Source organism: Amphibalanus amphitrite, unplaced genomic scaffold (assembly GCF_019059575.1).
Source record: "Amphibalanus amphitrite isolate SeventyFive unplaced genomic scaffold, NRLGWU_Aamphi_draft 001169F_arrow, whole genome shotgun sequence".
Classification (NCBI taxonomy): domain Eukaryota; kingdom Metazoa; phylum Arthropoda; class Thecostraca; order Balanomorpha; family Balanidae; genus Amphibalanus; species Amphibalanus amphitrite.
This window is the reverse complement of record NW_024882663.1, coordinates 193,643-219,417: the sequence shown is the minus strand read 5'-3', so window position 1 is coordinate 219,417 and position 25,775 is coordinate 193,643. Positions and strand designations below refer to the sequence as shown.

The 25,775-nt window shown below is 50.3% G+C and overlaps 1 protein-coding gene across 1 annotated transcript; it reads left to right on the top strand.

Moving 5' to 3' along the window:
- Positions 1–396: 396 nt before the first annotated feature.
- On the top strand, positions 397–2,446 carry LOC122370802 (paired box protein Pax-1-like; the record flags this gene model as incomplete). The annotated part of the gene is made up of 1 exon (XM_043346710.1): positions 397–2,446. A coding segment is annotated over one exon (851 nt), but the record flags the coding sequence as incomplete, so codon positions are not given.
- Between the last annotated feature and the right edge of the window lie 23,329 nt (positions 2,447–25,775).

The following is a 25,775-nucleotide window of genomic DNA, read 5'->3' as shown; positions in this document are numbered from 1 at the left end:
AGAGAAAACAAGATGCTCAATACATGCGATTTTTCTGTGACCTTGAGGCGTAATGCTCAATTCTATAGACGGCCGTCAACTTATTTCACCGCACTACCGTTGTGTTTACTTATGTTCTCATACATATCCTAAATTCTCTCATCAGCAAGATCGGTATCCTTGCCTGGGACTGACATGGAAGTTAACAGACATGTGTTGCCTGAATAAATAACCATGCATTAATCTGCGCAGCCGTGTACTGGATTTCTACGATGTAGCTCTTTGTAATTCAAACACAGGAAATCCCAGAATGAGTGCGCACATTATTGTCCCGTTTCTGGTACATCGTGTCCCCTCTGCCTTCCGCCAGGCTTCTAATGCCAGACCCGCTGACGTTTCGTTCTCTCTTTGTTCCAGACCCGAACATCCAGCAGTACGGCGAGGTGAACCAGCTGGGCGGCATGTTCGTCAACGGCCGGCCGCTGCCGAATCACATCCGCCTGCGGATCATCGAGCTGGCCCAGCTCGGCATCCGTCCGTGCGACATCTCCCGCCAGCTACGCGTCAGCCACGGCTGCGTCTCAAAGATCCTGGCGCGCTACAACGAGACGGGCAGCATCCTGCCAGGAGCCATCGGTGGCAGCAAGCCGCGCGTCACCACCCCCAAGGTGACGGCCTACATCAAAGAGCTGAAGCAGAAGGACCCGGGGATGTTTGCGTGGGAGATTCGCGATCACCTCCTTCAAGACGGCATCTGTGACAAGTTCAACCTGCCCTCCGTCTCATCCATCTCTCGTATCCTCCGGAACAAGATCGGCACACTGCAGCACCTGCAGGGCGCTACGCACTACGACCTGAAGCCGCACCAGTCACCTGTATATCCCTCCGTCGCGGCCATGTACCCGCACTACCCGTACCAGGCGCACGCTGCCGCAGCCGCCGCCGCCGCTGCACCAGCACCGGTCTCTCCGATGCCGCCCAAGAGCGGCTCTGGGTCGCCAGGCATGCCGTCGCGCACGCCCTGGCCCAGCGCTCACTCGGTGTCCGACCTGCTGGGTCACTGGGGTCAGATGCGCGGCCACGGTGGACCGCCGGCCACATCGCACGACGCGCAGAACTACAACTACTTCATGTACCTTCAGTCGTGCAACGCGCCGACGGCCGCGTCGGGAGCGTTCAGCGGCGCGCTCGGCGGCGGCTCGGCGTTCGGTGGAGGTCTGATGATGGGAGGACCGGGCCAGCACACCCAGCAGACCTCCTCACTATAGCGGGCCGACCTCCGAGGGGCGCCGGCCGCTCCCGTCGGCCGACCGCGCCGCGGCGCCGCCGCAGCGCGCGATCGGCGCCTTAGTGCAGTGATTGATGTGTAAATACCGGCAGAACATGGCGGGGCGGCGCGAGCCTGGCTGCACACAGCCCTGCCACTCACCGGGCGCGGCGCGGCTGTGGGCCCAGCTGGGTTGATACCCGTCTGCAGAGCCCACGAACTCCTCTCGGGCAGATCCCGGTGGCTCGTCTCCACCGTGTCTGACCGTGACAGCGCGGCTGATCGGCTCGGCACGGCCGCGCAGATCGGGAATACCGGCTAACCGAGCGTGGAATGGGCTGCCGCTCGCGCCGATAGTGCCGCTCGCCGCTCGGCCCGCTATCTGACAGATAGCGACGCTGAGAGGCCCCGCGTGCCGACGAGACCGGGACGAGTCTCCCCCGATGGACGATGTCATTGAGAGGAGTGTATGTCGAGACCGACGGCTGAGTCGCAGTGCTCACCCGACCCCTGTAAGTTATTTGGGTTTATTGCCGAACACTGCATTGTGATGTACAGCGAGTGAAATAGTAGATAGCAAAGTGATATAAATATCACATCTTGCCACTTAGAGAAAGATGATGCATCCACAATTACATTCGTGGGAGATAACTTACCAAAAGCAGTGTCTGCTCAAGAAAATACTTGTTAACGAAAATATATATTAAATTTGTAGTGTTCAGCGTTTAATTGCATGTGCTTAGTAATTGTGCAGCCTATTATGACTTCCGAGATGCTGTGTTTAAAAATCAGATGGCCAAGAGTCGGCAAACGAGACAGTGCCCACCATTGCCGCTCAGAGGGAATAGGAGAGGTGTGAGAGGGGATATCGATAAAGATATGCTGTTACTGTTCGAAGACTGTAGGTATTTTGCGTCGGCGGATAGCCCTAGGCAAGACGAATCTCAAGTGCCGCTTGTACAAAGATCGGCATGTATACGCGGCCGTTGTTTTGCTGTGAATAGTGGTGCGCTGCATGTGTGCGTTGGAGGTCTGTTGGGACTGGTTCTGTGTGGTGTGTCGCTTCACCAGGCCGGTGTGTGGCCTAGGTGATCGGGTGATAGGTGATGAACCAGTGTGCTGGTGTGTCACCTGCTTTTGCTGCTGTCAATGCTGCTGCTGCTGCTGCTGTTGAATACATTGCATAGATATGTAGGCGAACCAGTGAGTTTGAAGAGCGAGACTGAAAGGGGAGGGCAGCAAGAGTGAGGAGATACGAGCCTTGTGTCACTCAGCTACCGATGTACGTGTTCTTTTTTTCCATGGTTGGATCTAACTGTACAGTCACACTTCGGTGCAAACACTAAAAACAGAAACCTACATTTATAAACCTTTGATTTATGAAGGGACAGCTCTGTCACGACTACGACCGTTCCCAGAGCTGGGCAAGTAAGGGTGAGCCGACTCGAGCTAGACCTGACCAAAATCGATGCACAAGAAAAGAGTTTGAATTAGTCAGTTTTTGGTAACGACAGAGCCATATCATCCACTGCCTAGATGCTTAGATTGCTTCCAAAGCCCGTATAGTATGGTACGTAGGGGGGGGGGGGGGGTCCGTTGGAACGGATCCCCTTGCCGTTTCGCCCCTGATCGAGCTAGAGCTTCGCGGAAAAAAACGAACGTGTTGCCCGTGACGGGAGGAAGCCGATGATATCCAATTTTAAGGTCCCAGGTCATCGGTTGACCTTGCAGGTCATGTCAATGACCCAAAAGTCGGGAAAATCGGGACCTGTTAGAACGTCGTAAAGTCTGGCTGCTATGGGATTTTTCGGGGTGCTGATCACGAATATCATAAAAGTTTTGATCACAGATGATGTCTTCATGCATTTAGTCCAGGTCGGGTCAGGCCAGGTAAGGTCAAACAGTAGGGGTCCTGCCGGGTATTCCTAGTAGGTGTCAACCGCCTCCGACAGCTTCGTAACATGCTACGAAGGCACCAAAACTACTTCGTAAATGTTCATATGGTTGCTTAATCCGAATTCAGCTAAAAAAACTGGCCTAGAAACATGTAAAACTCGAAAAAGTGAACCGAGGTCATCAAAGGTCAATGACCTGACCTGACCTTCAGGTGACCTTGACACCCACCCTAATGCATGGGGGCAACATCATATCACATGTTTGAACGCTTGAAACCACGAAAAGACTGCAAACGCGCGGCTAATGCGAGCCGACATACGCCGAATCGCGATTCCGGCCAAACATGGTCTCAAAAAGTAGGTCATAGGTCAAAGGTCATTTGGGTCAGGGCCATGAAATTTGCAGGGTAGGTGTAAAATTGATAAACGCGAGGGCACTGAAAGTTTCATCGCGATCGGCAGCTTTTTACGCGAGTTATTCGCGAAATACTATGGGGGGGGGGTCCGTTCGACCCCCCCCCCTATACGGGCGAGGGTTAATCCGCGCCGCAACGGTTCTTAGCGCCAACCGCACCGGCCCGGAAGTGTCTTAACACCCCCGTCTAACTCGGCTCCTGGGCCACGCAGCCACACGCGGTAAGCGGCATTCGTAAAAGCGTAAAAAAAAAAATAATGACGGAAATACTTCAGTCATTTTTCAGGTCAGGTCAAAGTTCAGGTCACCAGAGGTCATAGAAGGTTAAATTTGGTCTATTTCCCTATTTTTCGAAAACCCAATGCCTAAGTGGGGAACCAATAGATTTCCATCGCCGCAGAAAAGCGCATTCGATAACCCGCGCCTCGTAGGGGGGGGGGGGGGCGAAACGGCCTCCCCTGTCCTTTTCCGTCGATATCTCCTAAACGGCTGGAGATATCGCCACCAAACTTTCAGGACCCCTCCAGACATCAATTTTACACATTGTGACCAAACATTTTTCCAGAGGCAATGATAGGTTGGCCACAAATGACGTCAGAATGACGTCATGTTCTGCCATTTTCGACCGAAAAAAGACCTTCGCAATAAGAGCTCTCCGGCCTACAGCTTTGAAGCCACAGAAAAATGATCGGGACATAAAAGGTGTAGAATTGACAGAGATACAAAATTGCTCCCTCGGATTTTTGAAATTTTAACCCGCGCCCCACTGGGGGGGGCTATTTATAGCCCCCCCTCCCGTTTTTCTGCAATAACTTCCAAACCGTTTGACGTATCGACGCCAAACTTTCAGTACCTTCGGCTGCATCAATTTGACACCTTGTGTCAAAATTTGAACTTCGTACCTACCATAGGTCGGCCGGAAATGACGTCAGAGTGACGTCATGTTCGGCCGATTTCGACGCAAAACATTGAACCACGGCAATCGCTCCCAAGAGCTCAGTTTTTAAGCTAGATCCAATTTCTTTGCATGAGAGGACTCAGAATAGACTGCGCTATCAAACTGCTATCTCAGATTTTCGAAATTTTGAAAATTTCGAAAATTTTATATAATAATATTCAAAATTTATATTTTTACATTTTTTTTCAAAAACGTTTTGACTTTTCGAAAAAACCGGAATATATGTGATAGAATGCATTATTATGACTAACTCTAGCAAGTTTTAGCCAAATATCTTCAAAAATGACCAAGTTATACGCATTATTGCAAAAAATTAACAATTATTAATTTTTCAAATCAATTTTTCAGCACGAATTCGACGTCGTACGCCAATATAAATAGCACCATCGTGTTCCTGAGCTCAAACTGCATCCAATAGACACCTTTTTTGTTGAAAAATTTCAACTTCAAAATTTGACCTTTTTTGACCTGAAAGTGACCTGACCTAAGCTCAATTTGACTCAAAATGACCTCGAATGACACAGACGACATCAAATTCGAAATGTTTGGCCTAAATTGAATGGACAGCCATTTTATGCAAAAATATCAATTTTGAAATTTGACCTAATTTGACCTGACCTTTTTTAATTTTTTTTTTGTCCGAATGGATGAATGGGTGGCTATGGGCCCGGGTGCCCCGCTAAGCTGTGCTTGTTGCGAATGACACCACGGACCCACCACCCCACCTTGCCCGCGCCCGGTTCACCGGTGATAATTTGGATCGAAAGTTTAACGTGCCGCAGGTAGATGGCGGCACGGTCCTCCCGGGTCTAGCGTGGCCCTCTCTCGCCAGTTGCCAGCTGGCTTAATATAGGAACGCGGGTCAAACGACGTGGAGCTTCCCGGCCGCGAACTCGCTGCCACCGAGTTAGGAGACGGACGCCTTATCCACTAGGCCACGGGGAGGACCTGGACCTGACCTTCACCAAAACGTGACCTAAGCTGGCCCTAAAGGCTGCCTGAGCCACATAATCGCATTTATCATGTAAAATAGACCATAAAACATGTATCACACGACACTTTCATATTGTGACCCCCAGTGACATGACCTCTGTGATCTGACCTGGTGTCAGTGACCTCAAATAGCGAAGTATGTGTTTGACGAACAATGTACCATCGATGGTTTTCAATAACTTACCAATTTACTGGATTTCACAACACATTTCTTGAAATGCCTGTGAACGGTGAAAATCTGAACTTTAACCTGACCTGTAACGTCATCGGTTTGACCTAGGTCAATGAAATTCGGTCATAAGGTAGTTCCCCGACGGGGCTATCAAATGCCGTTTGAATTTTGAAAATCGGCCGGTAAATTTCCGAGATCTTAGGGAGGCCGAAACGCCCCCCCCCCCCCCTACCCATCACGAGACGGAAAACTCAGACCATCAGCACGGCGGAGGTTGAAATAATGGTTATCCGACCCTTTTCAATCTGACCTTTTTCACCTTTTCACTGTTCGATTGAACCTCTCTTCTCTACCATACCTAATCTATCAGACACCTATCTAGCTGAGTGAGACATTTTAGACAGTTCCCGTCCGAAAAGGACCCCGTCTGATCGAGCGCTTCCAGTCTGGATCATGTCTGTTAGGATTACATACCTACGCCTGTTAGAGTCATTGTAGCATGTCTTTGCTCACTTCTTGTGACCGAGTTCACAAAGGAAGCCTTTGGGCTTCTTTTGTGATTAATTAAATGACGCTACCGGGTCATTATACAGCACAACACTTTACACCTGCTATATTTGAAAAAAAGTAAAAATATGTCACAAAATGGAATTACTATTCACAAAATAATAACAACGTTTTTATCATAGTTCTATAAGAGTGCATTTTAGTTGATCCCACATGTAGACAAGGATGTATTTCCTCCAGTAATGTCAAAAACGTCTCCTCCGAGGTGATGTATCAGTGCTTACATTATAAGCATCCGCCTCCAGGCTGTCTAAACTTTCTACAGAAGTAAGCTGGAGCGAAATGCGAGTCACGCGCAATGTCCACGCAAATGACCACTGCTAAGCAAACAGCGTGGGCGCTCCGACGCTCTCCGTCCGACAACTCTCCGGCCAGCATTTGTCACGGTGGCGGCACCAGCCCGGAATTCCATAAAATAGCCCGTTTCCCGAATTGTTGCGCGCTGACGTGGCCGGCGGACGGCGCTCGGCGGCGTCACGGCCGGCCGCCGATCACGAACCGTGCCGTTATCGTGGTCGTCACTCACACAGCGGCAGCGCGCGAGCCGCGCGGGCTGCGCCGCCGCCGCCGGCGCGCCGCAGATGGCGCGCCGCCAGCGCGTCACCACTTCAAGCATTATGCCGTCATCGGCCGGCAGCGCAGTGGGCCGTCTCTTCATAGCTGGTTGGCTCGGGCGGTGTCGTAAATACTGGGGAAGGTAATGTGAGGACAGCTGCAACTGCAGCCGTGGAGAGGAGACGACTTGACACGGCCGGGCCCCCGCGGACCCTGGAGGCCACGTGAAATAACCCGGCCAGGGATGAGTGGGAACTAGTGCTACCATAGCAAAATATAGTGACAGGAAATGTGTCGTGTTCAGCTGAATTCTGGAGCTCAGTTTTGCATCATTTTTGCTGTTACAGTAAGTAAGAAAAACAACAGTTAAAAATTGTTATTTTTGAATGCGTTAGAGATTAGAGAAGTCAAAACACATTTTTTGGAGAAATGAATTTAACAGACAGGCTCTTTCATGTGCGAATATTTCTCCATAAACAGAGCTTTTTCATTTATCGAGAGCGCCGGTCTCACTACCTCTATGATGGCATGCCTGGGGCCGGTTGATGAGCCGGCGCTTGTGTTTGAACCCGGCGGGTCATCAGGTGTCGGCGGCAGCAGGTCAGACCGAGCGCAACTCTTTACCGCCACTAATCGACCTGAGTCGGCCCCTAAAACTCCGGCGGCCATTGTTCTCGGCGAACTAGCGGAGGATCAAAGTAACGGCGAACGACCCTAAAGCGCAACGACTCATGCAACTACCGCGCAAGACCTGTGTGAAAACACTGGTTTTGGCACAAAGTTTGTTTACAAATAAACGGTGGTGTAAAATTACACTCCCCAGCAGACTAGCTAATCCTCAGCACAGGGTACGCCGCCGGAGAAGACATAAGAGGGAACAGAGAGCTGCTCCAGACCAGCTTCCCAAATGACTAGCTCTCCGATGGGCTCTGCAGCAATCAAACCTGACTGAAATATCGGTAACACCAGACTTGTTCATCATGCAATCAATCTATCTATATCATAATGAACTATGCCTCCGGACATCCACAGAGCCCGTCTCTTGCGTTGACCTGCCGCCGAGACTGGTCGGTCGCGCCGGTAGGCCTGGCGTCGTTCAGCGGCGTTCAAAGCAGTGCCCAGTTGGGTCACCCGATCTGTAAGTACTTACCACTCCGGGTCGGCCCTCTGTCCGGGTCAAAGGTGGCCCTCTGTTCCCGGAGCTTGCAAACAGCCGGCGCGGGGACTGCTGTCAGTCATCCTGTCCTGTCCAGTCCACTGTCCAGTCCAGTCTGCCGTCCATCGCCGGCAGGTTGCCGGACGGGTATGTGACATGCCATATATGGAGCTATACCCGGCTATTGAGACGCGTTGAATAATAAATCAGGTCATTTTTATCGACAAATGCTGCCGAATATGTAATTGCAAACCAGTGCAAGCCACTATTACGCTAATCTATCAACAGTACTGCATTGCAAGTTGGATGCTAATTGCTCACCGTCATATCGAACAATAAAGTTCTTAGCATAATCCCTGAGAGGTGGGTCCCACTGACGTCTCCTGCCGACGGTCTTGTGTTGTGAGGAGGGGATAGGAGGCTGTGGGTCACCACCGACTGACCACTCGCCACCCACACTTGGTGACCACAGGACACGCCTGGCCGCCCTCCGACCATATCCAGCCGTGTCTGTAGCCGGAGTCAACACAGGCGACTTATCGGCCTCACCGTTCACGTCGAACACATCAATATGGCGTCACGAAACAAACTGTGGTCCGTTCCCCGAAAGCTGTCGGTGTTATGAAATGGTAGATAGGAGGTTATACAACTGGCGCCAGCAGCTACAACGGTTGTCACCGCTTCCTTGACCGACCGAGTAAGGCTGTAACTTGTAAGGGTAAGGCCGCGTTATAGGTCATAAGGTTATATATCCATCAGTGATGTCAATGTGGCAGCACAGAGCGGAAGCCGAGTCACAGAATAGCGATTCGAGGTTCTATTCTATACAATTACTTATTCATAACTGCTTCTTAATCGAGTTTGTGTGGGTAAGATCAGTTTATGACCTGAACACATTGATGCAAGAAGATGATTGCTTGCGGACTTCAATCCATCCACTTGTGCAAGCATTAGCTTTCAAGAACTGTCGGGTAGACGGGCTGGACTACATTTGTGTTGAAAGTTTACCAAGTCGTAATCAGTAAAACCAAACATATAAAAGTATTTCCTAGCAAATCCGAGTACAAGCATGCATCATTTTGGAATACTGAAGGCCTAGCGTATTGTTTAATGCAATAATTCAGTAGCTGATGCTTCATATTTATATGTTATTGGATATTTTGTCATCAGGATTTCATCAAATCTGTGGGCAATCGCTAATTTTATGATACACTTATCATCAACTGCAAATAACTTAGCGTTTGTATAAACACCCCTCACAGACACCCCGGGCTTCCTTCAATGCTCTTTGCGTCACACCAAGCCGGTTCCTGAGAAGCGGTATGACGCCTGTCAATGCTCGGTATGCGGACATATTCAGTTACCGGTATACAGCAGTGCTAACATCAGATTCCAGGACCCAGCAGTTCGCGACAGACGGGCGAATGTCGAGCGGGGGCGAGCAAGCCTTTCAGCAAGTCACTTTACTTTTTCAATTGCTATCCATGCCATTAAAAAAAAAATTTGCTTATCAACTAGAACGCTGAAAATAAAGGACGGTTCATGATGTAAACGTTGAAAACTGTTCTGAACGTTTGTCTCAGAACAATTTTTTTCTAGTAATCGAGGGTGATGGAGCAATCGTTGATTGCCTCCAAACCAGCTAGTTTCAATGTTGTTTCTTCCAGCAGACATCCAGGAGCCTACACAAATTCCCGTAAACCCCATAAACAAGCCTGTGTCGGTGGCCTGGGCCCGGTCCCGGGAGTACGGGGCATGTCGGCCTGATGGACAACATACGCTACTCGACTCCCGGCAGAGTGAAACCATGCACATGCCGACACGATTATTACGCCAAGCTTCTGATTCTCGCTACACCAGCCGCATACTTACACGCTGTTAACCGATGGTAAGGGGTGAGTGGCACTCCGATTGCACTATCGAGCCAGGACTGATGTAAGCCTGTTGACGGAAAAGTGTTCCAGCGTAGCATGGAAATGAATGTTAAGTACATTCAAAAATAGAAGAAATGAAATAAAATAGAAATGTTACTGTCACAGACGTAGTCAAATATTTACTTTGCTACCAATTTTGTGTTTTATTATGTAAATGCAATGCAGTAAAGCAATGCAAGGAGACGCGACCGATGTCGTGCCTTCCTCCCAAATGTGCTCTTCCTACGTCTCCCGTTTTTCAAACCCCTTTAAAGTTCGTCTCAGCAGGAGTCTCTCTGACGGTCGACCGATTTTTTTCTGACAGTCGGCCGGTCGGTTTTCTTCTGACAGCCGTCTTTCTGACAGTCAGCAGGTCTGGCAGCTCTGACAGTCAGCAGGTCTGGCAGCTCTGACAGTCGCCGGCCGTTGTCGACAGACGATGTCTGGCCGGTCGGCGCCGCCACCGCCGTCGGAGGTCGGCCATCGGGGCGTGCAGCGGTGCCGCCGCCGCCGACGGAGCGACGCCGCCCCACCGGTCAACACAGACACGCTTTGTCACCGAGCAAATGGCCATGACCGAGCGTGTATGTTTTCACCGGCGTGTCTTTACACGATCGGAGGACCAGCCCGTGCCGGTGTTGTTGCCGAACTCGAGATCTCAGAAGTAAACGAGCTGATGGGCTACACGGCAACGGGCAACTCGTGCTGATTGTAGCTCGATCAATAGCAGACTAATAATAACTAAATTGACGTTTGCAAGAGTTGACGCTATTATTTATTCGTATTTTTCCACTTGCCAGGCTACTTAGGTATATTAGCAAATTTGAAGCCAACCGTCGTTCTTATTATAAATCTCACTTCTAACAGCTACAGCATATAAAATGTTTAATTATTACAAAATGCCGCGAACGAATATGTGAAATTAGTTGATGACGACTGAGAAGGCAAGTTTGAAGTTATTAATTTTACGGCGCATTTTTTCATTTTTTATTTTTTCATAAATTTTTATTTTTTCATTCAATAATCCTAGACAATTTTTCCATCTTAGATTTTGCTCACTCGGATGCAAGGATGACGGAGTGACTTCAAGCTACCTCAGCACGCTTTATTTAGCTTGAGAGAAATTTGAGTGAACTAATGATAAGAGCCTCACTATATTGCATAGCATTAGCTGCATTGTCTCACAACGTTATGTCCAGCATTCAGCAGTGGTTGATAACTAAAGAAGAGTTGAGCATGTTTGACTAGTCGGAGAGCCAGAAGATGATCCAGAGTAAGCAAAAACTTGTCCAATCAACTCATCTCTTTGCTTCATCAGCCCTTCTGCTCTTCAGGGTGCAGCTCCCCCTTCAGTCACACGGTCACGGTCCGTGCAGAGATCTACATCAAATCCTGTGTTCTCGGCTGGCCAAACAGCTTCCCCTCGCTCCACCCCATGCCAACTGTGCACAGCAACATACAAGTGTTTTGTGAGTTGAGGCCGCCGCTGGTCTGGGTGCTGGGTGCCAGCTTGGTACTGTTTTAGGTGGTGTTGGTTGAGAGCGGTGCTGGCTGGGTGTTGAGTGTTTGTTGGGTCGGGTGTTGTGTGTTTGTCAGGCAAGTTGGACACGATGATGGAGGTCTTGCCGCAAGTGCAGGCTGGACCGGTCACCGATCCGAATTGCGTTGTCCCTGACCCGGCCTTTCTTATTGCCTCTGCAGTCAGCAGTCGAGAGCCTCTGCCGCCGACCAATGCATGTGAGCGCTGGCGGCAGCGGTGGTGGTGCTTTGAAGTCACCGGTCTGCCCGTACGCCGTGGCCGTGCCTCTAAACCGCGCCGTAAAGCCACATCTGGCAGTGCCTGTGCGCGATCCGGGCCCGGCGCGGCCGGCGGCGGCGGAGCGGCAGTTCGTCGCCGCCGCGCCGCGCGCCGCCGCTAAACAAAAATACCCTCCGGCGGCGGCGGCGGCGGCTGTCGCGATGGCGCACCCATGATTGGACGTGGCAGTGGCGGACTTCAAAGGGGATTTACGGCCGTGCCGCCACTGAGCCGGGGACACAGAGGCGCTGCCACAGCTCATCAGCCGGTCCTCCCCTCCGCGGACCTGACGAACCGCACACCCACACACAGAGGACGGACGGGGCCTGTCCCCGCGCAATGTCCGCAACCGCACACCGACCGCCTTGTGCGCAGACGTGCCGCGGCTCGGCATTTCGAGAGCGTGACGCTTTTTGCAGGCCATATCAGACGCCATTCTGGAGGAAAGTGGCCTTTCGCATGTCTTTTTGCAGTTGGGCGGCACTTGACAGTTGACAGCGCCGTCGGGGTGGCAATGCCTTCTTTGTGTGCCTGTCCAGTCGAACACTTGCGATGCATATGAGAAAAAGCCGATATTTGTTTAACCCTAAGTGTGCAATTTGCAGGCTGCTTCAAAAGAAAGTTGTTAGGATGTATTTCGAAATACACCTAAGCAACACAATGTGTGGAAAATGAGGAGTGGACACTCAGAATTCGGAAAGTCGGATTTGGCTGCAACTCCTCCGTTTGCGACGCATGAAAACTTTCAAATCAAGTCACCCAAGCTCTCATTTCTACCCAATCCCGATCTCGCTGAGACAATGTGCGAAAGACCAGCACTATCAGTTCGATCGAATCACTCATCCATAACTCAATGCTCAAATAGTTATGTTTCGGTTTTATCTGGGTGCGCCATTGATGCCCTAAACGATATTTTCACACGCCACAACTTCGGCGCTGAGCTGAGCGATAAAAGACCCACTGGAATGTCGCGCTCGTCAGATCCCCGCCGCCGCCATTCCCTGCTCTTCCCCGTCCCCCACCGTCGCCCTCCCGTCTTCCGCCGGCGCCCGCGATCGCCGCTCTCCCAACGTCACGTCGGAATCGTTGATCCCATGGCCCCCGAGATGTCGTCCCTGACTGGCTGCCGGCGTCGACGGGACCGGCTGGCTCGTTACCGCCGTAAAAACGCCGCCCGCCGCCGCCCGCCGCAGCTAATCAAAGAGAGGCCGCGACGCGCGCCGACGTACCGCACATTTTGCCGCCGAAATCGGAGAGCGGCCGGCGCCGCGGGGTGCGCGAGGCGCGAGTGGCGGACAGACTACTAACCAAACACGGCCGCCCGCCGCCGCTGCGGCCACTCGCGGCTCCCTCGCGTGGCGAACCTTGTAACGCTGGGAAAGCAAACACTCATGACGAGTAGCTAATGGAAATTGATAGCTGGAAAAAAATGCGAAGCCGGCTATCGCTATTGAATGCAGTGAAACGCATCAAAATGTTGTGGGCGGGTACTGGCAAAGTGTAGAGATTCTGCAAAAAGAGTTGAATGATTTTTATGTCATGATTCAGATGCATGAAACTTGAAAGCAAACAGGACTGTCATACATTAACTGCTGTTCCGAGTTTTTGGTGATTGTATAATCAATGGAACTAAAACTAGCGGTGTCATATGCTGATCTGTACCTATCTCATTAAGGTTTGAAAATTTGTCCGAATGAAACAGCACGTCGTTTATTAAATGAATTTGGGAGCTATACGATTTTTTAATTTTTAACCCCAATTAGGTTTAGTCAGGCATTTGTGGGTTAAAATTGAATAGCAGATCACGTCTCGTTAAATAGTAATGTAAGTACTTTTATGAATTGCAATTCGGTAAATTCGCACTAAAACACCTTTCATAGATCATCTACTGAATATGCTAGCAGACATCAGTAGATCGCACTATCCCAAAGCCAGCGTGTTTGCTGCCATAAGACCTCCGTCCGTATCGGATAACCCCTCCGCGTGTACCCGCTGTGACTTGTTCCTCTCTGATGGCGTGTGTTTGACTGGCCTGCTGTCAGCAGCCTGATTGGACCATGACCGGTCGGCTCTAATCGGCACAGCTCGCTAACGACCCGTCGCCCACCCGTGTGAACCACCGCGTCGTCCCGATCACAGCGGAAGAGCGCATATCTATTTCCGCTACCGGCTTCCCTCCTGTGACCTGAGCCGCATGCTGGCGGTCGACCGCGCACACTGGGACGCGAAACTGCAACCCGCTCCGCTAGACACCGAACCGTCGATGACCGTTTGTGCTTATACCCATGCAAAGCCCTTCTTGAGTCTCCGAAATGGACCAGAGTATTTTAATTCCAAGTATCATAAGTCATTTCAATCTCAAAGTTCCGACAGATTTCTCCGCGGGGAGTCGACCCGATTCCCACGGGCACTGCACTGGGCCCGACCGTTGCGGCAGAGGCCAGCCACGGGTATTGATTTCCATGAATATGAGGAGCATGACCCCGAGAAAAAACGGCCGGAGACCGGCACGGTGGTTTCGATGCAAATTGAGCCGACGGCTGGTGGCATGGGTGCCGGATTGATAGAAGGAAGAGTGTTTAAAGCTTAGCAGGGAACCAGACCTACGACTTGATGGGAGAACGGCGTATTCCAGATCGGCGCCGCGGTGATATAGAAAATGAAACCGCGGCCTGATTGATCACCAAAACTCTCGACCAGCCTTCCTGTCCATCACTGCAGCCCCCAGGCGGCCCTCGCTCCCCGGAGACCCCGCCGACCGGCACCGGACACTTCCACCATTTGATTTCCGCGAAATCGGCGTGCCTGGCCCGCCGCGAGGCCCGGCGTCGGTCGGCCTCTTTGAAACCGGATCCGGCTGCTGGGTTGCCGTCGCAGCGCCATGAGGAATCGCTGTCAGACCGCCGACACCAGGCCCTCCCCGCGGCCCGTCCCCTCGGCGGCGCGTCGTCAGCGTCCGCGTCGATTACGACGCAGAACGTCGGTCGTCGAGGTAGGTGGCCGAGGCGGCGGCGGCTCGCCGGAAGGGGCGGCACGGCGCCGATGACAGCGACGGCAGCTGCCGGAGGGGTCCGCGACGCGCACTCGAAGGACGACCTGGCAAGATGGACGTGCACAAGTATCCTCCTCTGGTCTGATGGACTGGGGCGATCGGCTTAACTATTCATGATTAGTGAAGCCTTTGTGGAGGATAGCACAAGCGCGCTGCATATGGGTGCTCGTGGATTGTGCGATTGCATACATTTGTCGATTTTCAGTCGCACAAACCTTTACCTTCACACCCAATTAGGAAATATACTGGTGAGTTCAGCAATCCCATACGTCACTCAGTACGGATGTATACCGCACCCGTGTGTGCTGTTGAGCCCCGTACACCGCCGGCAGCCACAAAGTGCGGCGCTGCGCTGCTGCCGGCTGCTGAGAGCTGTGGGAACAGGCTGCTGCCGGCTGGCACCGCCGCAGCGCAGACGTGCCGTGCGGCCGAAAACAGCGCGGCGGTCGGCTTTGAAGGGTCGCCGCCGGTGGTCGGCCGGTCGGCCTGCTAACCTGCCGCTGCCCGGTCGGCACGGTATACCGACACATCCGGGCCGAACCGTGCGGCCGTGCAAAGGTGCAACGGTGTGCGGGGTATGCGTCACTGCCCAGTGCTCAGTATTTGTGGGCAGTGCACCGCAGAATGAAAATACGAACCCCTGCGCGCTTACCTGCACTTACTCGTAAGCGGGTGCTAGCGGTAAACTTGATCCCATGACAAGCCAGTGAGGCAGGTAATGTATAAGCGGTTTGACTCAGCGAAATATAGGAGTGTAGATCTGAGCTGGTTTTATTTGCTCAGCATGAGCAATCGTATGTTGTCCGCATTGTTTCGTGCCTTTGTATGCTACTCAGTAGTTATTTCTTGTTTGCCATCTGAAGCAAAGCTGCCATCTCCAAGTGGTCCCAAAGTAAGCCACAAAGAAGAACTTTTTTAAGGGCATGGTGCAGCAGCCAGAAAGGACAGATCTCCATTCACCATCCTTTCGACTTTTGTGGGTGAAAGATTACGAGATCTTACGAATGATCTGAAACGAAATTCAAAGAAATGTACCTATGTCGAGGTCGTGGGTTACCTTCAGCATAGAATATCTTCATTTGATACCATCAAAAACAGAGTTCAGTCAGGCTGTATTTTCAAAGTCCTTCAATTCGTCATTGATTGCAATCCGTGAGCACTTGCAATGAAGGTGAAAAGCAAGATGAAACAAATACAAGGGTGAGCTTAGAGCTACTGCTGCAGATAAATTTGAAGCATTAATTTGCAAATATAGTTTTAAACTGCGCACTTGAACGAACCTACTGAGTTTTGAATTCACAATATAACTATTCCACCTTTATTTTTCATAGTGTCAACTGGAGCTCGACGCTACTGAATGAATTAAAATTCAGTCGTTTCAGAGCACCCATCACCTTCAATAAAAGCAGTGTTCGCCACGGGCCGGGCCAGCCCAACGGGCCATGGGCCGGGCTGGGCTACGGGCTGGGCCGGGCCCCCAAATATCATTAGTTAACGGGCTATGGACGGGCCGGGCCAAGAGCTTTGTGCACTATGGGTTTTGCGACTAATGTCAATTTAAGAAAATTTCGAAACTGATGCAAACAAAACCCACTGGGAAAATACAAAAACTAAACCAAATTTAAGCAATGTGAAAGAAAACCTACTTGATATTGAATTTTGGAAATCTTGAGAATTATCCAATATCACATCATGTCACACATAGGAGGGTTTTCATACAAATTCCGCAACCAAAAAGATCAGAGAATCTCTAGCATCATTAGTTTGTTAATAAAAGTTAAAATGTAGTCATCAGAATAACTTGCTTAGCACTAAAACTCCAAAAACTAAGAAGCCACTCAACAATGATGGGCTACAGGGCTACATTAAGTTTAACACTTATATATGGCGATAGTGAGACAATTCCAACACAGTCTTTTTTCCTTCACCGACGGCTTTTTAACGAACAGAACCTTAAAAGCATACTCACAAAACACACTGTACGTAACGAGGAACTCTACAGAGTATTTCGCGATGAAAGCTTCTTTAAATGTCCATAAATTTGTCAAAATAAATCACAACAAACCAGCGCCTTCTCAACAAAACTTGCAATCATGGCGGCGGCGCTATGTTTATGTGGCGGCATCTAGGTAGTATACACAACAGTATATCAAATAAATACGTTTTTTAAGTAAGTATCAAGGTGAAAAACAAAATTAAACAAATAAAAAATAAAACCGAAATCACGAAGTCTGAAAACTCGAACGAAAAACAAAACAAAAACTTGATCATATATGTTTTATTATACAGTTGGTCAGGATCGCTACCTGCCGCAGCTGCGACAATCAAGAAGTGTTCGCTCATTTTCAATTGATGATGATGATGCGTAAAAGTCGCAAAAGTACCCAATGACATTTCAAGCTTACCATGTTTTCTGCTTACGCTGCTAGCGATATCCATATCTTGAAAAGAGCCTAACATAAAATAGCAAGGAAAGTAGCAGATAGTTGTCCACAGAGATTCGGTTGACACGTGGGCATGAATTGAAAATAGATTAAATCAGTTTTGCTGATAAATGGATGGATTTTCTCTTTTTTTGGAAGACAGTGCTAAAGTGAGTGTCACCTATTTTGTATGCTTTCTCAGGCTTTTGATATTGCAGCATCTATGGAGTGAATTTAACAGCAAGGTCAATCCCGGACAGATTCATCGATTCCCATAAGTCAAGCTTTTTTCTGCTGGTAAGTGCTGGGAAGCATAGAGTATGTTGCAAATACTTCCTTCAAGTATGCATTAGAGTCACCAATTATGAATGATAATGTTCACACACATCAGCTTGCAAGATAACTTTACTCATAGAATGTAGTTAATATAATCATGTAAACTTTTTATAGGTGTGTAATCATGACCTAATTGACTGAGGTGCTTGCTGTTACTGTTAAAATTTGTGCCATAGGTGCTTGAAATGATTATATTCATTGAAAAGAAGGGAGTCATGATTGCCATGTTAATATTCATGCAGTTTGAATTGTTCTCAAAATAGTGTAATCAATCATGCTTATTATAGCAATAGACTAAGACAATAACTAGATTGCTATTTTTGACGGGCCGGGCCGGGCTGGGCTTGGAATATTTGCCAAGAGCGGGCTACGGGCTGGGCCGGGCTCTGAACCCATGGGCCCGGGCCGGGCTGGGCTGGGGATTTTGGGGCCCGTGGCGAACACTGAATAAAAGTAAGTTATGGTATCGATAGGCCATGCTCAGGCATGCACGTATCCCGCGGTAGCCAGTGCATCTGTTCGACTTCCTCAACCCACCGAACCATCAGCAGTTTACGCTCCCTGGCCGGCTGTGTATTACGCCGAGAGATGAAGCAGATGCGTCTCCTCCCAGAACTGAAGAGTTGAATCGTATTCACCGAACCAATATAGCCGAGCCGATAGCCACGGGTCGCCAGACGCGGCTGCGATAGCGGCGCGCCGTCAGTCTGCTACCGTAGCCGCCGGGGTGCGGCGGCGGCGGCGGCGGCGGCGGCGGCTCTGTGCCGGCCCTATCACCGACCCGGCGACCGGCCGGCGCCCGCGGCACTCCCCGCCGCCGGCGCCCCTCTGAAGCCGCCGCCGGCGCCGGCCCGTCCCCAGGGAGCCGGCCGGCGCACCGGGCCGCCCCGCCGCTGACTTATCGCACCGGTAATTGAACAAACGACGACCGCCGGCACAGACGCTGGCTGACCGGATGCCCGTCGTACCGTCAGCGCTTCTCGGCGGGTCGGGGAAGCGAAATATTACTCGGACACACAGGCTCACCTCTGGATGGTGGGTGGCCGAGCACGCGTCGACAGGGCGCCCGCCGTCAACAGCATATGTGGATAATTGTCCCCAAGGCGCCAGAGGGCTGGACGACATCGGGAAGATTGCTGCTCTGGGTCCCGGGAATCCTAATGGACCGGTCGGCGGTAGGTAGAGCGGTCAGAGTCCCATTGGGGGGGGGGGGGGGGTTCAGACAATCTGTCAACACGGTACGGGTGGCCGGAGGGTGGGGTGCTAATTTCAGCGGGGTCACTCTCTGCGTTCGCCTTTTGGTCCACTTTCAGGATTTGAGAAGAAAGAGTGAGTGAAAAAGAGAGGAGAGAGAGAGAGAGAGAGAGAGAGAGAGAGAGAGAGAGAGAGAGAGAGAGAGAGAGAGAGAGAGAGAGAGAGAGAGAAAGAAAGAGAGAGAGAGAGAGAGAGAGAGAGAGAGAGAGAGAGAGAGAGAGAGAGAGAGAGAGAGAGAGAGAGAGAGAGAGAGAGAGAGACAGAGAGAGAGAGAGAGAGAGAGAGAGAGAGAGAGAGAGAGAGAGAGAGAGAGAGAGAGAGAGAGAGAGAGAGAGAGAGAGAGAGAGAGAGAGAGAGAGAGAGAGAGAGAGAGAGAGAGAGAGAGAGAGAGAGAGAGAGAGAGAAATAGGGAGGGGAAAGAGGGAAGCAGGTAGGGAGGGAGCGGAGACTTTCTGAAATGCTTTCTTTCTGAAAATATTTGTTTCAGTAACAATTGAGTTATGGCAATCAGACTTACCTATTTTGTACCTGCGAATGGCTGATCCTGATGATTGCTTATGTGGTTTAGGCGTTCACGAAGTGTGACGATATTGAAAGCTCGTTCTGGCTACCTGATAATCATTAGGTGACGGTATTTACCTTGTAATAACCACTAAGGATAAGGAAACATAAACAGCTACGGCCTAAAAAACACTCCGAGAAGAAGCTTCCGTAAATATTTGTGTCATGGTTTTCCGCTAGACTCGTAAGGATGATAAATGAGATAAACAGCCTTCGGTAAAAACCACATCGACGGAGTTCAATTTGAGGACAAATAATGCCAATAGCGAGGGAAGTGATGCATTGTTCAAATATGGTCAATGAGAGATAGGTACACGAGGCATACTCGTATGTACCGCCATGGTAGGTACTGCGATCCATCAACTCCGTATTGATATCAGTGTTGAAAGCACATATTTCATTGCCATCAAATTATACTTCTTTCCCCGTCTTACTTTATTCAGAACCAGCCTATCCGCATCAACGCTCCCACTACTTTGTTCGGTCAGTAGGTACTCCCACTAGGCAGCCGCCGCGCTGGTAACATCGATCCCATTTATATAGCCTCTCTGAGGTGACCGTTTGAGTGGCAGGACGGACGTCCCAACGGGACGCTGCTGTCCCACCGGGACGTCCTCTGTCGTTAGACCGCGCCGTCGCTGGTCTGCTCAGCAAAATATGTCACCCTATCCTATCGTCTTTCCATAATACCTTATTAACCTGGGATACATTCACTATTCATTAACTTGTTTGATTTTATTGCGAATATCAGGCATATATCACATTCATCCGTTGTGGTTTCGCATATTCTTTTGTGTGTGTTTCAACAGGTTTCGCAGAAAAGAGAGTTGGAACGTCATGTGGGTGATGACAGCGGCCATTTTACAGATTACAGATACGAGAAACTCATAAAGCCTACTCCCAACGATTTAGACACACAGAACGTTTACCTTTTGGAAAGTTTTGCTTTTACTTTCTACCTTTTCTCATTCGAAGTAAACTAGGGCATTGAAATTACAATATAGGTAAATATACTTTTTTCAAAATTGTTGATGGAATGAAGACAAAAAGAGATAAAACGCTGGATGATTATCTCGGTTCCTTCGGGGCTCGTGACGTTTCTGTGCAGTGAATATTAGCAGCGCTATACCATAAAAATGTAGGAAGATTTTGTTTAGGCACATATGACAAAATGACTATTTTCGTTTACTGTGGTCATATATTTGGCACCCAACTCTGTGCTCCTCTGGTCCTCTCCAGGGGCGGCGCCACGGGTTTTCGATAGGGGGGGACGGGGACTGTAGCTGTCCGAAAATCCCAAAAGTAGATACTGATCGTGTATGCAAAAAAAAAAAAAAAACGAGGCACGTAACGCCGCGAAACTTGGCAAAGCCCAAAACACATCGAATGGTGCATCCCGTTTCCAAACTTATCGTGGGACACCTAAGATCGATCACCTTTTCAAGCATCCTTGCCTCTAAATCAAAATTTGCAGTCTTGCCAACTCAAAGCTGGTTTCCAACAAGCTGCGAATTGCTTAGGGATACTGGCCGCGTGGCCGAGTGGATTGGGTGTCCGGCTGGAAATCCGGAGGCGGGAAGTTCGCGACCGGTCGGTCAGTGTCGAGTAGCAGTGCCAACTATTCTTACGTTTCGTACTTTCAAATTTTCGATCTTACGTCTGGTCAGCTTCATGGCTTCACCATCATATAGTCATGGAGGAAAAGTGGGAATGTCTTCTGCTCTGACAAGTGCGCCAAAACTGCAATATAATTTCAGAATCATGACATCACCACCTGATCCATATGCAACGGGCCGGGTGCAGTAATGGCAAGCCGTCAGTGGTCATGTCATTGGTGGTCACTCAAAAGGTCATGCTAGGTCATGGAAGGTCACCAGCCGTTATCTGATCACACTTTCTGATGGATTTTACTTACCAAGAGCTTCGCGGGAAAAACGAGCGCATGCCGCATGCACCGTTGAAAAAGAATTGAGTGAAAGGGTCTCAGGTCCGGCGGCCTCTGCAGGTGAAATGCCCCAGGGTAGGATTCCGGTCCTTGTTGATTAACTTCGTCAAAAATGGCAGTTAGAGCTGTGATGTCGGCACCATTGTGTTCGTCATGATCGAGCTGGCACGACCTGCATCGTTCTCATATTCACCCTCCAATCGTAACAACACAGCATGGGGATTGGCAAATGGCGGGGCACCCCCTTTGGGAGGTAATGAAGGTCTCTGGAAACTTCATCCCTCATCTCTTTAGCATTAGTGGCTCTCCTTATGGAACAGGTTTCTTGACTGGTCTGTTTCACCCCAGAATTCAAAGACTAGTCAAGGTAAAACCGAGCGCACCACAGTGAGCACAATTTGATAAGCTGGTGTATCTCAGTTTCCATGTAGAACCTTTCACGTATCACGTACCTAAAACACTTTCGTGCACTCATGCAAAAGCAACTGCCATGTTTCAACAGCTGGTAATGGCATTTTCACAGCCGCTGACGTAAGAAGGGGAGGGGGTGGGGGGCTCGATTAGACCCCCAGCCGTTCGGCCGCCGACCGAACTTAGTTTTGCAGAAGAAAAAAAAACGAGTGCTATCGAACCCCTTGACGAGAGGGAGCCGATGCTACCCAATTATAAGGTCTTGGGCTACTGCGTGCTTTTTGGTCCTGCCTGTGATCTATCCGAACACTTCTCCCCACAAGTGCTGGGGTTAAATGGCATAGATTTCAAATTGTTCCTGTGGTAGAACTGCCATGCTTGAATTTGACTAATTAGGAATGGAAAATATCCATATAGTAACGGAAATCTATGGAATTTCAGTTAACTTGGTTTTGTCGGCAATGGGGTCTGGCAGTGGGGTGGGGAGGTAATAACCTGCCTGGCACCCCAAAAGGGGGGGGGGGCACGATCCCCGAGGCCCTGCCGATCACCTTATAGGCATCACAGCTCCACACCTTTGCAGATGGCCAGGACCCCCTGCGATACATCCCAACAGCAATCTTTATTCAGAACCTGCCTTGATTAACCAGCGATGCATTAAATGCGACGGATAACCTTACAATGCATTATTATCAACTATTGAACGGGCCTCGCCGATAGGGGGGTACTGTACCCCCCTAACTTTCGATAGCGGGGGACCTGTCCCCCCGTCCCCCCCGGTGGCGCCGCCCATGGTCCTCTCACCGGCTGTACCTACCCATCCCTGTCCGACAGTATTCTATCTGATACAGTATGTACCAAGAGAGGCCCACTGCCGCTGCCGCTGACGCCTCCCTATCTCCTGACAAATGGCCGATCGACAATCCATCTTGCGGCTCTTGTCAGCGTGGCAGATAGCAGGGGCGGTGCGGGGACGAGAGGACGGTGGCACCCGGTAATAGGCACCGCCGGAGGGTGGCGGGCGCTCCGCCCACTGCGAACGCCCTCCCCCCCCCCCCCCGCAGTGCCAGGTCCCAGCGACGATAGACGGGCACTCAACAACAGTACCAGGAACACAATGTCGGTGCCGAGATCGGGCTGACAGTCTATCACGGGACGTCTGTCATTGGTCCCAGATAAGTCTGTGAGTGATAAAAGTAGCGGGGCGGTGATGAGAGAGGCGGCATTACAAAGCAAGCAGCGCTAGCAGAAAGCAGCTGCTCTTTGCGGCTCACTCGTTGCTTACACTTGCAGACCAGTCACAAAACCAGCACAGCAAAGTCTCAATTACAGCCAGGTTTCCAGGAAAATGTGCAGTGTGTCTGTGTGTGTAGGCTGTATAATGCGGTGATACGCGCTCTACAAACGACCACAGCGGGCCGATATGACGCCATCGAGAGTTGCGCTGTTGTCGCAGCCATGCGGGACAAGAGCAGCATTACCACATGCACTTCTGACGTAAGTCGGGCAATTTATGGCGTAGCTGACGGAGGCGCCGGCGGCTACTTCAGAAGCCTGGGGAGACAGAGGCGAGCCATCCTGAGCGGACATAACGTGGAAGTCTCTCTGTGCTGCCCTCCGTGGGGCGATAGAGTGAGAGCGCCTTCTGGTGCTTACTGAGGCGGGGCTCTGCCCCGATGGCAAATGCGCCAGTACGGTTTCAGTGCTGATCCGAGGACCGGTGCGCCATCGGCCTGCACCAGGCCCGCCCACATCGATACGGTAGGGGTCGGCCGAAATCTGGAGGCATGTCCTCGGCGCCGCGCCCTGGCAGCCAAGCTGTCTGACTGCGTTCACGGCGCACCGCACCCCAATCGAGCACGGCCAACTGGCGATCACCGGACCGGAGGGCGACTGCTCACCGCGGGGCCCTCAAACCGGGACAGACACCCAGCGGCTCCCAGCACCACCCCGACATAGTTTGAGAGCCCCACACATCCGACCGCCATCGCCCTGGGTCTTATCTTGCGTCTGTTGTGCGCAGCTGCGAGAACTTTTGTAAAAACTGGCGCTGTCGGAGCATTGGAACGCAGGCAGATGTGTATCGCGCTCTGAACCGATATATGCGAAGGCAGCGCTCACCAGACAGCAACCGAGCTCAGGAAAAGCGGTAGTAACCCTTTTCACGACAGAACGTTGGGCACCTATTTGATCCGTTTGCTACCTGATAAATCTTTACGAGCGAGCGAGAGAAGCGAATTCTTTTCAGTATATCGAAAAATGTCAGCATGATTAGCCAGGCCCGGCCAGAAACGCTTTTGAGAGGCTTACATGGTTCTGCGACACCTAAGCGAGCGTCATTTGAACGAACGATATCTGAGCGAAACATTATCATCGATTATCAATTACAGCGATTAAATATTTTGAAGCGATTGCCAATTTGACGAATTATTGCAGCGGTTATCAACTAAAGCGAGGGCCAGAATAGGCGAATCCGGTTTGAGCGAATGCTAGAGCCTCGCGGAAACAAACGAGCTTGTGCGCTGTTACGAGGCGCAACGGTCCCTTTGCTCGCCTTAACCCGCGCCCCACTGGGGTCTGTGTATAACACGCCCTACTGGGGGGGGGGGGGGGCTATTCATAGCCCCCCTCCTAACTCCGAAACTACTGGGCCGATCGTCAAAATTCAAACGGCGTCTGATAGCCCCGGAAAAACTGTCGAGCGAAACCTAATTTTATTGACCTCGAGGTCACCGATGACGTCACAGGTCAGGTCAAAGTAAAAATTATCAGCATTTTGGCTTGTTCACATTTTGGGCTCTGGCCGCCGTCTTATAAGTCAGATCAGGCTAATTTTTGGTTTCCACACTCGTGAACAGATGCTCTAGATACCTTGAGGGTACCAAACTTGTACTTTGATTTTCAGGTCAGGGTCAGGTCATCACAGGTCACGAAAATATTATATCATCCGTCGGTCACGTGACACATGTTTTATGGTCCATTTAGGCCATAGATTTCGAATTTGATGTCGTCTGTGTCATTCGAGGTCATTTTGAGTCGAATTTAGCTTAGGTCAGGTCACTTTCAGGTCAAAAAAGGTCAATTTTTGAAGTTAAAATTTTTCAACAAAAAAGGTGTCTATTGGATGCAGTTTGAGCTCAGGAACACGATGGTGCCATTTATATTGGTGTGCGATGTCAAATACGTACTGAAAAAATTGATTTGAAAAATTAATAATTGTGAATTTTTTGCAATAATGCGTATAACTTGGCCATTTTTGAAGATATTTAGCTAAAACTTGCTAGAGTTAGTCATAATCATGCGTTCTGTCACATATATTCCGGTTTTTTCGAAAAGTCAAAAACTTTTTGAAAAAAATATAAAAATATAAATTTTGAATATTATTATAATTTTTTTTTCGAAATTTTCAAAATTTTGAAAATCCGAGATAGCAGTTTGATAGCGCGGTCAATTCTGAGTCCTTTCATGCAAAGAAATTGGATCTAGCTTAAAAACTGAGCTCTTGGGAGCGATTGCCGTGGTTCAATGTTTTGCGTCGAAATCGGACGAACATGACGTCACTCTGACGTCATTTCTGGCCGACCTATGGTAGCTACGAAGTTCAAATTTTGACACAAGGTGTCAAATTGATGCAGCCGAAGGTACTAAAAGTTTGGCGTCGATCCGTCAAGCGGTTTGGAAGTTATTGCAGAAAAACGGGAGGGGGCTATAAATAGCCCCCCCCCCCCCAGTGGGGCGCGGGTTAACCCTCGCCGGACCTATTGGTTTTCTACATACAGAGATTGGCCATACATAGAGAGATTGGCAGAGATTGGCCGAGGGGGGGGGGGCGGGTACGACCCCCCCCCTCGCCGTTTCGTCCCTGGTGGAGCTAGCGCGTCGCGGAAAAAGCGAGCGTGCGCGCCGTTACGAGACGCAGAGATTGGTACCCGATTTTAAGGTCCTAGGTCAACCGGTGACCTCTGAGGTCAGGTCAAGTGCCCCAAGGTACGGTTCAGTTTTTGGTGAATAACTTCGCAAAAACGGCCACAGAGCCGCGATTTTGACAGCATCGTGTTCGCCTCGCTCAGGCGCGTCGAATGAGATACTTTTTTCGGGTCAGGTCACCTTTGGGTGTTGACCTCA